Source organism: Bufo bufo, chromosome 4 (assembly GCF_905171765.1).
Source record: "Bufo bufo chromosome 4, aBufBuf1.1, whole genome shotgun sequence".
Classification (NCBI taxonomy): Eukaryota; Metazoa; Chordata; class Amphibia; order Anura; family Bufonidae; genus Bufo; species Bufo bufo.
The window spans coordinates 380,952,755-380,967,235 of NC_053392.1; the positions used below are offsets into that span (position 1 = coordinate 380,952,755).

The window sequence follows — 14,481 nt, forward strand, 5'->3', positions numbered from 1 at the left end:
TAAGACACATTTATCAACTGCGATTTAAAAGTGGCAAAAATTATTGTAATCTTAAGCCAGTAAAGAAGAGGTAAATAAAGTAGAGTAACATCTCAAGACAGAAGGGTTAGACTTAAGCCTCATTCACACGTCCGTGCTCAAATCCATGAAAATCTCCGTGAAGAGGTCTGTGAAAAATCCGTGTGTCATCTGTGTTTCACGGACACTGCAGCTGAAAAGTCTTTTTCAAAGCATCTCTTCCTAATGATACGTGAAGCATGGATGAAAAACGGATGGCATCCGTGGTTTTCACGAAACCATAGACTATAATGGGCGTGATGAACCGGTGAACATGGACAAAATAGATCATGCTAAAAAAAGATGTGTAAATACACACATTAAGGCTCCATTCACACATCCACAACGTGTTTTGCGGATCCACGGAGCCGCAGATCCGCAAAACACGGAAAGCGGCAATGTGCGTTCTGCATTTTGCGGACCGCACATTGCCGGCACTAATAGAATATGCCTGTTCTTGTCCGCAATTGCGGACAAGAATAGGACATGTTCTATTTTTTTGCGGAACGGAAGTGCGGCCCCATAGGAATGAATGGGTCCGCAATTTCGTTCCGCAAAATGCGGAACAAAATTGCGGATGTGTGAATGGAGCCTAAAATGAATGGGTACGCGTGCAGTCTGTGGAGAACACGTACGTGGACCACTGACGCTTTAAAGACGCTCCAAATTTACTAAACATCGAGGTTCATTTAATAACATTGTTACGCCAGTTTTTGTACAAGTTGTAAGACCACTTTATGCCACCTTTTAAAAGCCTGTGCGGCAATATTTTGTCGCATGGGCGTTTTTACACGATCCTCGCTACTTAGGAGTTCTGGCCCCGGCAAATTTGCTAACATTTATTCCTGGATACAAGTGTAAAAGAGTAAAAAAAACTACTCTAGTCTAATGTATGATGAGGCCTGCGCTCGTCATAAATGAGGCACCTGGCAGCGCAGGTGCTATGTGTTATCTAAAAAGCCGGTCTTTGATAAATGACCCCCATTGTGCGATATTTGATAAATGTGGTGCAAATTACAAAGCAGACTCCTGCAAAACTGACTTCCGTCATGAGAAATCTCCCCCTATGTCCCGTATCTGTCACTTAGCAGAATTCTCTTCACATTTTCTGACACTGCTGATCATCCGAATAATGAGATCTCAGCACAACTGTCCTGACGGACTTACATTCCATGTCAGTCCCCGGCAGACAAAGCACGCATACTAAATATCACATAAATTCCTATTGTACAGGCCAGAGCAGAATTAGGAGGGGTTAGTGTTAAACCTCCACGTTGTGGGGACACACCCAGGTCCGCCCTGTCTTTGAAAGATGGCACCCCCCCACCCCCTACAGACACATGACAGAAACAAACACTTTGCTGGAACCACGCCTGAATGCTGAAATCTCCGATTACAACCAGCACCAAGCTCGTGGTGCTCACAGTAACCTACTGGCTCCGCTCTCTCTGCAACTGCCACATCCTCTGTATTTTGATCGACAGCATGCGTGACAACGTTTTCACTGCCTGGCCCTGTCAATCAAAGCAGAGAGGGCACAGTGGTTGCAGAGAGAGCAGAGCCTCTAGGTGCAATGGCAACATCCCCATTGCTCCTAGAGGCTCATTTGCATATATTAAAACTTGGTATTAGAGCCTTATTTGCATATATTAAAACATGTGCTAGTTTCCCTGTCCGTCTCGATGATAAATGAATGGAGGCCACTGATAGACAAGACCCTCCATCAGCGGCCATGTTCCCAGCACAGCACTGGCCCGCAGGTCAGGAGAGTGGCATGTAAACATGAATTATTCTTAGTAAACTATCTGACATCCGTTTAATAATGATTATTACTAGCCGTTACCAGCACATGTACATTTAGTAATATCAACTGGCCAACCCCTTTAAAGGGAACCTGTCACCTTCCTAAACCATCCCAAGCCGCCAGCAGTACCTGCGTGTAGCCAGCAACTTGTTTCTGATGATACATTTCTTCCTGAAGGCTGATGCAGCAAAATAACTAAAAACGTTGTTTTATTCCCTGCCCCCGGCGCGCTTCTCCACACATGCTTGAAGTCAAGGGGGCAGCGGCCTCCTTGCTTCAAGTCACGGTAACCACGCCCCCTTCCCTGCCGCTTCGCTGTGACTGACAGCCGGCAGTTCGGCTGCCTTTGCCGAACTCTCTGCATAAACGCTGTCAGTCACAGCGAAGGGGCAGGAAAGGGGGCATGGTTACTGTGACTTGCCGCTGCCCCCTTGACTTCAAGCATGTGTGGAGAAGCGCGTCGGGGGCAGGGAATAAAACAACGTTTTTAGTTATTTTGCTGCATCTGCCTTCTGGAAGAAATGTATCATCAGAAACAAGTTGCTGGCTACACGCAGGTACTGCTGGCGGCTTGGGATGGTTTTGGGAGGTGACAGGTTCCCTTTAAGGCCACCCTCACATAATCAGCATATGGTTAGTATTTTCATTAGTACTTGAAAGGTAAAAGAAGGAATGGATCCAAAACACAGAAGAGGTACTAATCTTTTATGATACTTGTTATGTAGCTTCCACTACTGGTTTTAGTTTACAAGTGCTGATGGAAAATACGGACTGTGTGACAGTGGCCTAAGGATGGGTTTTTAATGCAGTTTTTGTTTGCTGTTTTAGTTGCGCTTTTGCACTTGTGTTTTTGAGGCAAAAATTTTTACGACGAGGTGTGCGCGGCTTACCTAAGGCAGTCTGTGTATCTTGAGTAAAAACTACTACAGCTCCTGACCGAAGTAGTTTCGACTCTCTTACGCCTGTTTTCAGGAAAAAATGATAGCAGGGATCATATACTATGACCGGCTTTTTAGACCAGTCTTAATTTCCCCTCTACTCTGCCATAAGAGTTCAGCTAATTTATGACGAGGCGTATGCCTGATCACAAATTTGGAGCATCTATGGCAGTCTGTGTGCCTGGCAAGAAAACTAATCCTGGCTTAAGTAGTTTTTCACCTACATTTACACCCGAGCCTCCATTTAGATGTCCGTAGAATGGGTCCGCATCTGTTCCGCAATTATGCGGAACAGGTGCGGACCCATTCATTCTCTACAGGACTGAAAGCGATGCAGACAGCACAGTGTGCTGTCCACATTCGCATTTCCGGAGCGCGGCCCTGATTTTCCGGTCCGCAGCTCCGGAGAAAAATAGAGCATGTCTTATTCTTGTCCGCAATTGTGGACAAGAATAGGCATTTCTATGGGGGTGCCGGCCAAGTGTATTGCGGATCCACAATGCACTACGGAAGTCTGAATGGAGCCTAAATGTTAGTAAATTTGCCCGGCATGGCTCCAGACACGTGCCCACTCAACCGTCAAACATGGTGTAAAAGCCAGTGGACAGTGTAAAAACAGCCGAGGGACTAAATATTTTTTTACACCAAAAACTGGGTTAAAAATGTTCATATGACCCCCAATATTTCCTTATTACTGACAAAAAAGGTTACTTACATTTACAATACATACGATATGCTAATAGGAACCAAAATACGTTTGAAAAGGGCGGCATACGGCTGGTGACTGAACTGTACATGTAACTAAGCGAGATGTGACTTGTCTGACAAACTGATAGCTGATCAATCAATTGTACTTTTCACTGATAGCTAGGGATGAGCGAACTTATGTTTTCAAGTTCGGCGTACAAGGTTTGGGTTCAGGTTCTCTAAGAATTCCGTTATGGATTCCACTACCGCGGACCATAACTTATAGTCCATGGTAGTGGAATCCATAACGGAATTCTTAGAGAACCTGAACCCAAACCTTGTATGCCGAATTTAAAAAAAGAAGTTAGCTTATCCCTACTGATAGCGCCACACAAGCATAGATAGCTAAACGGTTTACCAGGAATTAGGTCTTCAATATCAGATTGTGGGGATCCGACACCTGGCACCCCTCCTGATCAGCTGTGAGGCAGCCACCCATGCCGTAAACTATACAATGGACAGGAGGCTCCATGCTGCACTGGTGTACTGCAGACCAGCTCCCATTCACTTGAATGGGGGTTTAAAAGGGGTTGTCCGGGTTCAGAGCTGAACCCGGACATAACTCCATTTTCACCCAGGCAGACCCCCTGACTTGAGCATCCGAGCAGTTCGGAGATCCGATGACGTACCGGGCTCTCCATGGGGCTGCCAGGAAGCCCGGTGACGTCACCAGCACTCATGGTCGGGCTTTAGTGCTGCCCTAGCCAGCAAAACGGCTAGGGCAGCGCTAAAGCCCGCCTATCAGAGCCGGTGACGTCACCAAACATAGTGCCGGGCGGAAGCTTCCACCCGGCAGTGTGTGATGGTAAACAAAAGAGCCCTTGCCCTGCGCGATTTAGCACAGGGCAAAGGAGAGCATCGGAGCATGAACTGCTCCGATGCTCAAGTCGGGGGGGGGCTGCCAGAGTGAAACTATGGGTAGGTCCAGGTTCAGCTCTGAACCCGGACAACCCCTTTAAGCTGCATCTTGGTAGTAATAATCTCTGTCCTTCATATGTCCTAGGTGATGTAACACTGGGAGAGTCACTTATAGAGAAGGATTTGAGTGTCCTTGTAGATGGTAGATTAAATAACAGCATACAATGTCAATCAGCTGCTTCTAAGGCCACCAGGATATTGTCATGCAGTAAGCAAGGCATGGACTCGCGGGGCAGGGATGTAATACTACAACTTTACAAAGCGCTGGTGCGGCCTCATCTGGAATATGCAGTTCAGTTCTGGACACTAGCCCATAGAAAGGATGCTCTGCAGTTGGAAAAAGTACAGAGGAGAGCGACTAAACTGATAAGGGGCATGGAGGGTCTAAGGTTGGGTTCCCAGTAGCATTATGGCATTCCGTTATAGGTTCCGTTTATAACGGAATATAACACGGAAGCCTTTAAGAGGCTTTCCATTTTGATTAGTCATAATAGAAGTCTATAGGCAAGCATAAGGATCAAAACAGTATGTCTCTTAAAGGCTGCCGTTTTGCATTTCGTCCGGGAATTCCGTTATATTTAGTTACCAATGGAACCTTTTCATATGTACAGCGCTATGGAATGAATGGCGCTTTAATAATAAATAATAATAACCTATAATGGAATGCCCTAACGCAAGTGCAAAGCAACCCTTAGTTATGAGGAAAGATTAAAAGAATTACATTTATTTAGTCTTGAGAAGAGACGTCTAAGGGGGGATATGATTAACCTATACAAATATATAAATGGGCCATACAAAAAATACGGTGAAAAACTGTTCCAGGTAAAATGCCCTCAAAAGACAAGGGGGCACTGCCTCCGACTGAAGAAGAAAAAGTTCAGTCTCCAGAAGCGTCAAAGCTTCTTTACTGCAAGAACTATGAATCTGTGGAATAGACTTCCTCAGGACGTGGTCACAGAAGAAACAATGGACAGTTTTAAAAAGGGTTTAGGGTACTTTCACACTTGCGGCAGAGGACTCTGGCAGGCAGTTTAGTCGCTGGAACTGCCTGCCGGATCCGTCAAAACGTATGCAAACTGATGGCATTTGTCAGACGAATCAGGATCCTGATCCGTCTGACAAATGCATTGAAATGTCTCTCCAGTGTCATCCGGAAAAACGGATTCGGCATTAATTTTTTTTCACATTTTTTTTGCGGTCTGAGCATGCGCAGACCGCAAAAACTGATCTATTTTGCCGGAACACTCGGGGCCAGATCCGGCATTAATGCATGTCAATGGGAAAAAATGCTGCATCCGGCATGTGTTCCGGAATTTTGGAGAGAGATAAAACTGCAGCATGCTGCGGTATTATCTCCGTCCTGAAAAGTCAAAAAGACTGAACTGAAGACATCCTGATGCATCCTGAACGGATTGCTCTCCATTCAGAATGCATGGGGATAAAACTGATCAGTTCTTTTCTGGTATTGAGCCCCTAGGACGGAACTCAGTGCCAGAAAAGAAAAACGCTAGTGTGAAAGTACCCTTAGATGAATTCTTAAAAGTAAATGACACTAAAGGGGTATTCTGGTTATAACAAGCTATCACGAGAACGGGGGCCCTGTACCTTGTAAAGCCCCCCTGAAATGGACAGAAAGGCTATTCAGAAACGCGCGCCACCGCCACATTCATTTCTATCCGAGATAGCTGAGCTGGGGAAAATGTGTAGAAGTCTGGGTTTCACTCCCCATCCCTTATTTCTCATCCCCACCCATCTCTTGGTTGAACTTGACGGACTTGAATGTCTTATTTTTTTTTTTACTGTATTTGTTAACTATGTAATATGTCTTGCGCAGTTAACCGAAGACTACAGATATACCTGGCCCAAGACTCCGATGTCTCACATGCTGGATCTCATACGCTGGATCCGCTTTCAGTGCTGGAAAATCATTCATTATGTTCAAAGTGAACATGAAGCGCGAGCGGCAGAGAAGCAGGCGAGTGCCTGATCCGTGCAAACGTGACTGCTGATGGCGAGCAATAACCGGAGGGGCATATTCCCAGATCAGGTATACATCTATGTGTGCACATGTCGTAGTCTTCTACGCTCACATGGAAGGTAGGTATGTGTGGAAAAAGACGCATACATTAATAAAATGACAATTCCATGCTCAGAAGTCATTCGAGGTCGCAGGTACCCACGATTCTGCACACACCCTAGTTGAGTGGCGCCCAGTAACCAGATGGCAGTGCCACAGAGCAACACATACGAGTGTGCACTCTCCATACCCAGGGCGCACACTGCACTCAGCATTATCCAAGTACACAGAGAGTTAATGGAAATCCAATATCCCATCAAGGGACTGCAGCTATGCACATCGGAGAAGGACAATCTAATTGTCAGCCATGACATGCCATCCTCTGCTGTGGAGCATTGGGAGCCCATTCTAGGTGTATTCCGCTGTGCCACCTGCTGTACTGGCAAGGCTACCCAATGTGGTACTGTATTAGGTAATTCCCATCTCATGTATACAAATATTGGGATTCTCCCACCTTATCCTTCTATGGTCTTTGGAATATTTTGCTGTGACTGATTTAACCATTTGTGCTCCACACCTCTCTGACAGTCCTGGAAGTACACGGTGACCGGGCAGCCCACAGTGACATGATGGTTACATGTATCACATGAGCTCAGGTGACTGCGTCGTGTGCAGGGACGGTGCATGTGTCTGTAGGTTCCCTCACCTGCTGCTTGTGGCCCCATCTGGACGGTTTCAGTGTGGGACTCTGGGCAAACCTTAGGATCTTCTCGCATTTGCTGTTCCTCCGCCATGTCTAGGCTGACGTCATCCAGGAGAAGCGGCCCCGCCCCTTCTGGGGCTCCTAAACCACCGCCGGAGCTGGACAGGTGAGTTCCACGTAGGTGAATTCCTGCGGTGAGACGCCACCTGCAGGCTATGAGCGGGTATTGCACGAGGTGAGAATGGTGGGAGGAGCCAGTACCGGCTGTTTATGGAGACGTGAGGGGTAAGGTGATGACTGGTACAGGTGGTACCCTTCCAGCATGTCACCCTGCAGAATTGTAAAAGTGCAATCCTTCTATCAAAGATAGTCACAGATTTATCTGGCATCCCCTTTATAGTGCCGAATATAGAAAGCAGAGCAGTGACACTGAGAGAGGGGTGGGTGATTTCCCCCATTACCTCGGGTGCTCCCAAAAGTGCCAGGCACATGCCCTTTTAGGTTTTATTTTAAGGGCTTTTCTTTAATTACACATAACTTTTACCTGTAGAAGAAAGTTTGTAAGTTTTGTGATATACAAGTTGCATGAACGCTCAGGAAGTCGGTCACGTCCCCTTCTGAAAATCCATGCTTCAGCCACTGTCACATGCTTTACCAGATTTTCAGCTGTGGACGGGACCAGAACCTTTCCTATCCAGGGGCGGATTGGCCATAGACCTTACAGGTAGATTTCCCGGTGGGCCGATGCCCAGAAGCCCACCCAAGTCCTCCTCTGTGCCGCTAACCAGGTGCATAATGAGCTCTTAACAGTAATTAACGGTGTGAGAATCAGGTACTCATGTACCCGGCCAGTGACCGCACATGCCCTCCTGAATTCATCTGATGTGGTCCACACCTCCTCCTGTCCTCCTGCTCCATAGACAACTGGAGGAGGAGGACAGAAGATGGTAGCTATTGATGGCCACCACACAGCGGCGGATTGGCTATAGACCTGGTGGGCCGATGCCCAGGGGGCCGCCGGAGCCCTCCTCACGGCCGGCCAGTGAAAGTTTTAGGGGATGTATGTTGTGCTGCTATTCTGTGATGGACTGTGCTATTTGGCTCTGTTGGGGTGGTATAATGTGCCGCAATAGTATTTCTGGCTCCGCCTACTTGTGTTGGCACTGCCTTCCATCAATTTGGGCCCAACTACAAAACGGGGCCACTTTTAATTCCCAATCCGTCCCTGGAGGGGCAGTATATTGTGCTGCACTGTGGTATTTGGTTTTGATGGGACGGTATTTTGCACTATGGTATTGTTGACCCGGCTTACTTGTTTGCACCGCCTTCTGTTAATTTGGATCTGCCTACAAAATGGGGCCACTTTTTTTTTTTTTTTCCAGGGCCACTTTAAGTTCCCAGTCCGCCCCTGTTCTTATCCCAGAGTTTGTGCATGTGCCAGGGGAAGGGATAGTTCCATCCCCATCCACATTGAAAGTGACATCCCATTGATAGCCCAGGCAGTGACATTGGCGGAAGCTGAATTTTCAGAAGATGACCAAGTTTCCAAGCGGCCGATCCATGCGACTTCAGGAGAGTAAGGCTACGTGGACATCTGTGGCAGGGTTCCACATGGAACGCTGCTTTGCCCGGCTATATGCCAGTACTCACACCGGAAACCCGACAGACACCATTATAATGAATAGAATTCATTGGGCACCGCCAGTTTTTGTTCTATGCCGGATTTAGCGGTTCAGGCATTTTTTACCCATGCTGGAACAGAATACCGGATTCCAGGCACACATGTGCACCTAGTATTACAGACTTTCCTCTACAGGGGTTGTGTGTGATTAAGATGGGTTGGTGTAGATTTCTTTGCTAGCATAAATGCCCCTCTGACCATCAGTATGCCCAATGGCGAACTTTACCACCATGCAAACTAAGTAAATGCTTGGGGCCCCCTGCTGGCCACACACAGTTGGCTGACAAAAAAGACTAAAGGGGTGGACATACAGTCAGTTCAGCTGCACAGGGGTCCAGGGAGAGGAGGGCCCTTACCACCTGTAGAACAGTAGCAGAAGCACCCCAGCTTCACTGCTGAGAGTGGGGCTTACTGAACTGACTGGGCGGAGCCAGGCTGAATTGGGTGGAGCTTGGTGGTGTGAAAACGGCAGAGATTAGTGGTAAAATGCGACGGAGCGTAACTGTGTGATCACCCAGAAATGACATATCCACCTCTGAGTATACCCAGGAAGGGATGAAAACATCCTGTATGACAAAGTTGAGAAGCAAATAAAGTATATTCTGCAAAGCAATAAATTTGCGTGACTGTGTTACAGTGCCGTCAGGCACAAACACCCCTACCGCCCCCATCTCCCGCCAGACAAGGGAAGCAGTCAAAGAGATTGCTACCTAAACGACATCCCAAGGAACAGTAGTGACCCTAAACGTATTCCTATGTAACAGTGGTCTAAAAATTGGAGGCATTTTAACTATTTAGTTGACACAGGTACACTGTGCAGTGACCACTCTCAGGTACTGCAGCTCATCTCTCATTTACTTGAGCTGCAGTACCGAGAGTGGCCACTAAACTGTGTACAGAGCTGTGGTGTTTTGGCTCCTGCGGTCAGGTGAAAGCTGATTGGTGGGGGTACTGGGTGATATTGATGACCTATCATATGGATAGGTAATCAATATTTTAGTCCTATAGAAAACTCTTTTAAGGCCCGCATACATACACATTAGGTTATCATTGGCGAAACCCACCAATTTTGACTGGGCTGGCCAACAGATGTGTAAGGAAACACCCTTCTCCCCCCACAAATGATGTTAAAGGTAAGAAGGATCGGCAAGTTGAATTTCAACACCCATTCCTTTTGTTCTGGTAGGGGGGAGTAGTGCCTGGCAGCGGATTTCTCATTTTTTGCCATTTAAACCACATGCATAATGGGCCTTACTCAGGATGCATATGTATGGGAGAGTTTGGTGAAATAACTATCAAAGGTGTACGGACACCTTTAGGGGAGGGTTCTAGCTATTTTGTGATAATCTGTTAGGATCCATTCACACTGGCTTCATGTTTCTGTTCCATTAAAGGGTTTGTCAGAGTTATTTTTTTGTTCTTTGTATGTTTCTAACTAATCAAATGTAACAGCATTACCATTCACTTACTGCATCTCCAGTTGCTGCTTTCTCAGATTTCACTGAGGGTCACATGACCTGTGATGTCAGCTTCTCAACCCTGCTCTGATGATGTTTCGTGCACAAGCCTGAGAGAGTAGATATGTGCCTGTACACCAGACATCACTGTGCTGGCCACGCCCCCCTGCACTGGCTGAGCTGCTGCTGTCTGCCCTGTGTCTCCCTCCCACTGGATACTTCAGGAAAGATTAACCCCTTCATGAGCACAGACTCAGGGTTGAAGGCTTTACTGAGTAGCTGCAGGCAGCAAGGAGACAAATGAAAAGGCAGAGGAGCTGACAGAGGAGTTCTGCAGATCATTGCACAAGAACAGGGAGGGAGAAGATCCTGTGTGTATCAGCAGCGTCATTGTATAGGTGGGACTTGTAGTCCTACACATACAACATGCTGCTGAGTATCCCAGCAATCAGACATGTCACTCAGGACAGCACTTGTATTCATTACCTTTGCAGAGCAGGGGAAGGGGCAGAGATTGTTGTTATTGCAGGTAAACAAAGGGCCAGAAGAAAGCCAGGGAAATTAGGAAATATATATTTTTTTGCCTAAAACTTGCTTAGCTCAGTTATATATTGCTGCCCATCAGATTTACAGTGCTATATATATTTTTTTCATAACTCAGACAACCCCTTTAAGTTTACTTTGCCTAATAGGCATGGTAGTATAGTCTACTTGATTATCCAGCATAATAAAAAAAAAATTGCAAATAGTAATTGCCAAATCCATTGTGGATCCTGTTAAACAGTGTGAAAGTTCTGAACTCATTACGCAGGCTGAACTGTGAGCTCATGAGACAGTCTGGCAATGGTTGTACTATTCAGTCAGCTCCACTGGTCAGGCATGTGTGAAGGATCCAGCTGAGGCCGTAACATTTCCCATAGTGCTGTGTGCTGTAAGAATGTAAACGCCTACTACACCCTTCCCTGGTCCAAAAACTCAGCTCACTACACCCTCCATCATCCCTTTACCACCTATTTTCACTTATAAGACATGAAGGACACTATGTTGGGAACCAGGTTTGCCCATGATTACCTATTAAATCGGGTGCTTTCATTGTATAAGTGAAAGTTTCTAATTGATGGATAGCATGCTTCTGGTAAGTTTGGGCCCTGATGTATTGTATATGAGGCAGAACCAGAGCCAGCTGGAAACACAAGGGAAAGACGGCCGGGAGTGTGCCGCTCCTGTGAAATGAAGCACACACACACACTTGTATTGTCTACATTGTTCCTGTCTTGCATCTTTGATTTATATAGAGAACAAAGGCTTGTTGGCAGCACTGTGCATGTAAATATTGCGCCCGTTCGTGGTCATTACAGCCTTTAGATGCTGTGATTAAGTGTCATCACGGCATCTAAAGAGTGAAAAACCCGTCAGCACGCTCTTCCAGGTTAATACCGGCATCCCTGTGCTGCGATTGCGGATGCCGGCAATTCATTCTAATAGGTTGGGTCTCTCTGAAGAGACCCATCCTTTTAGAGCTGTAATTCCTATGTTGGCCATCAGGTGGCAGGCCAACATAAGAAATCAGCAATTCATATTTCTATGCTGCTATTTGCAGTATGCGAATATTGAATAAAAAAAAAAAAAAGTTGTGAACTTGGTAGCCTCCTAGACTGGCTACAAAAACATAAAAAAAGGGGGGGGGGGGGAAAAGGATTCGCCATTTTTTCCTCGCTTCTCCCAAAAAGTTTTATAAAATGTGATCAAAATATCACACACACTCCAAAATGGTATCAATAAAAACTACAGATTGTCCTGCAAAAATGAGCCCCCACACAGCTCAGTAGACATAACTCTAAAAAGTTGTGTGTGTCAGAATATGGTGATGTAAAAAAAAAGGTTTTTTTTTCAAAGTTTTAATTCATTTTTAGAGTATTTAGACATATAAAACCTATGCATATGTGGTATTATTTTAATCGTACTGACGCAGAGAATGAAAGGCACAGGTCATTTTTGCCGCAAAGGGAACGCTGTAGAGAAGAAAACACGTAAAACAGTGGAGGAATTGCATTTTTTTTCCAATTCCACCCCATTTGGAATTTATTCCCCGCTTCCCAATACATTGCCATATTAAATGGTGGCAGTAGAAAGTACAACTTGTCCCGCAAAAAACAAGCCCTTATATGGATATGTAAACGGAAAAATAAAAAAGTTATGGCTCTCGGAAGACGGGGAAGAAAAATGGAAATGCAAAAATGAAAAAATTATATACAAAATATACAACTATATACAAAAAACGCATCAGTCTGAAAAAGACACATGGAAAACGCATAAGAATTGCAATGCGTTTTTCCAGAATTTATACTGCATATGATATGACCTATTAATAGCATACTTACATTCATCATAAAAAGAGTTTATTTGGAATTATATAATGAATTAACATTTTTGAACACTATTTTTGATCATTATGGAAAGATTCCAGCGAGTGTTTTACATACAACCAGAGTGTATCCAATTAAATGTGAATCCAGGTAACAAAGGGTTTAAAAGGAAAAAAATAAAGAAAAGATCACTATAGCAACTGAAGAAGGGGTATGAGTACTCCGAAATGTGTTTGGCAAAATAAACGAAGATATGCCACTGAAATAGCATCCACCATACGGCGTAACCATATTATATTATTATATAGTGCACTAAATCAGAGGAAAAGATCATCTTTGATAAAGAACTAACCAAGCTGGCGAGCATCGCTGACTGGTGTCACGTGAGACTCCAAGACACAGAGCGGAGAGCGAGGCTGACTGGTGACAACTAATCAATACTGACCATTATTGGATGCACTCTTTACCTAATATGGCCATGATTGTATTATTATAAACAGTACGGCTAAGACTGAATTGTCAGAACACAAGAAGAAAAACGATATAATATTTCCATTGAACCACAGTGTCAGGTTATACAGATAATTGCTGCTAGTTACCTACAGTTTACTGATTTCTACTGTGTTCTATATACTAAAGTCACAGAAAATGTAGCCATGCACATCTGCATATTTACTATCATATCGTGCAGGATTTTTTGTATCTTTTTTCCGTGGTGTTCTATATAATACCTTCATATATTACCTTCCTATATATAATCACCATTTTATTTGATGGAAATATAGGAAGATTCACTGTATCACTAATATAACTCAGTTTATGTTTTATATTTTAATAAATGTTTATATGTTTAATTAAGTGCACTCTTAGTTGCAATTTATATTGTATGTCCGAGTGCAATTCCTAGGTGCAAGTGTGCTTGTCAACACAATCTATGTAAAAAAAAAACAACAACTCTGGTATCCAAAGGGTTAAAGGGGTTGTCCTGGTTCAGCGCTGAACCCGGACATAACCTCCTCCTTCACTCATTCAGCATGAATGAGTGGAGCATCAGAGCATTTCATGTTCTGAAGCTACCCCTTGCTCTGTGCTGCATAGCGCAGGGCAAAGTCTTTTTCTTTACCTCTGGTGATGTACCAGGTTTTTTATGGGTAGGCTGGGTGTAGGCTTCCGCCTTCTGCCTAACAGGCAATGGCAGTGGTATAGACCGCCCATTAGTGCCCGTGATGTCAATGGTGGACAATGTAAACAAAACAGCCCTTGCCATGAAATGCTCCGAAGCTCCACAACAAAGGATTATGTCCGGGTCCAGCTCTGAACCTGAACAACCCATTTAGGAGACATCTGCCTCTCTTTAACAAATTAGGTGCCTCTCACTGCGGCACACAGTGATCTAGACTGCGGTATGGGAACACTAGTCCTTGTAAATGACACTCTGTATGTACAGGAGTAAGGACAAGCTCCTGTCCTCCTCATAGAAAGTGATTGACAGCTTCTAGTATCTGTTACTGACTGTTGTAACTTGAGGGACCACTTGTATATTTAGTAGAGTAGCATACATTGATCCACATTTCCTTGTCCTCCTGTGAATTGAATAACTGGTATCACCTGCATCTATCTGTTGCAATTGTAGTCTTCTATTAGAGGACAGTATCAACCTTATACCAAGCTATACTGCAAATTTCAAGTGAAGAATATTATTGTATACTCCCTACCATGAAGAGTTATGTTTGAAAACTAGAATTTAATCACTCAATCTAAAGTATTGTGTATATCGAGGTGATATGACCTAC

General features: G+C 44.8%; 1 protein-coding gene across 1 annotated transcript in view; it reads right to left on the minus strand.

The window, feature by feature from the left end:
* Window positions 1-7,298, minus strand: part of MAP7 (microtubule associated protein 7) — a 167,444-nt gene extending 160,146 nt beyond the window's left edge. Inside the window, exon 1 of the mRNA XM_040429199.1 lies at window positions 7,188-7,298. Coding sequence (XP_040285133.1) covers window positions 7,188-7,275 — 88 coding nt within the window. The 5' untranslated portion in view covers window positions 7,276-7,298. The remainder of the gene's footprint in view (window positions 1-7,187) is intronic.
* Between the last annotated feature and the right edge of the window lie 7,183 nt (window positions 7,299-14,481).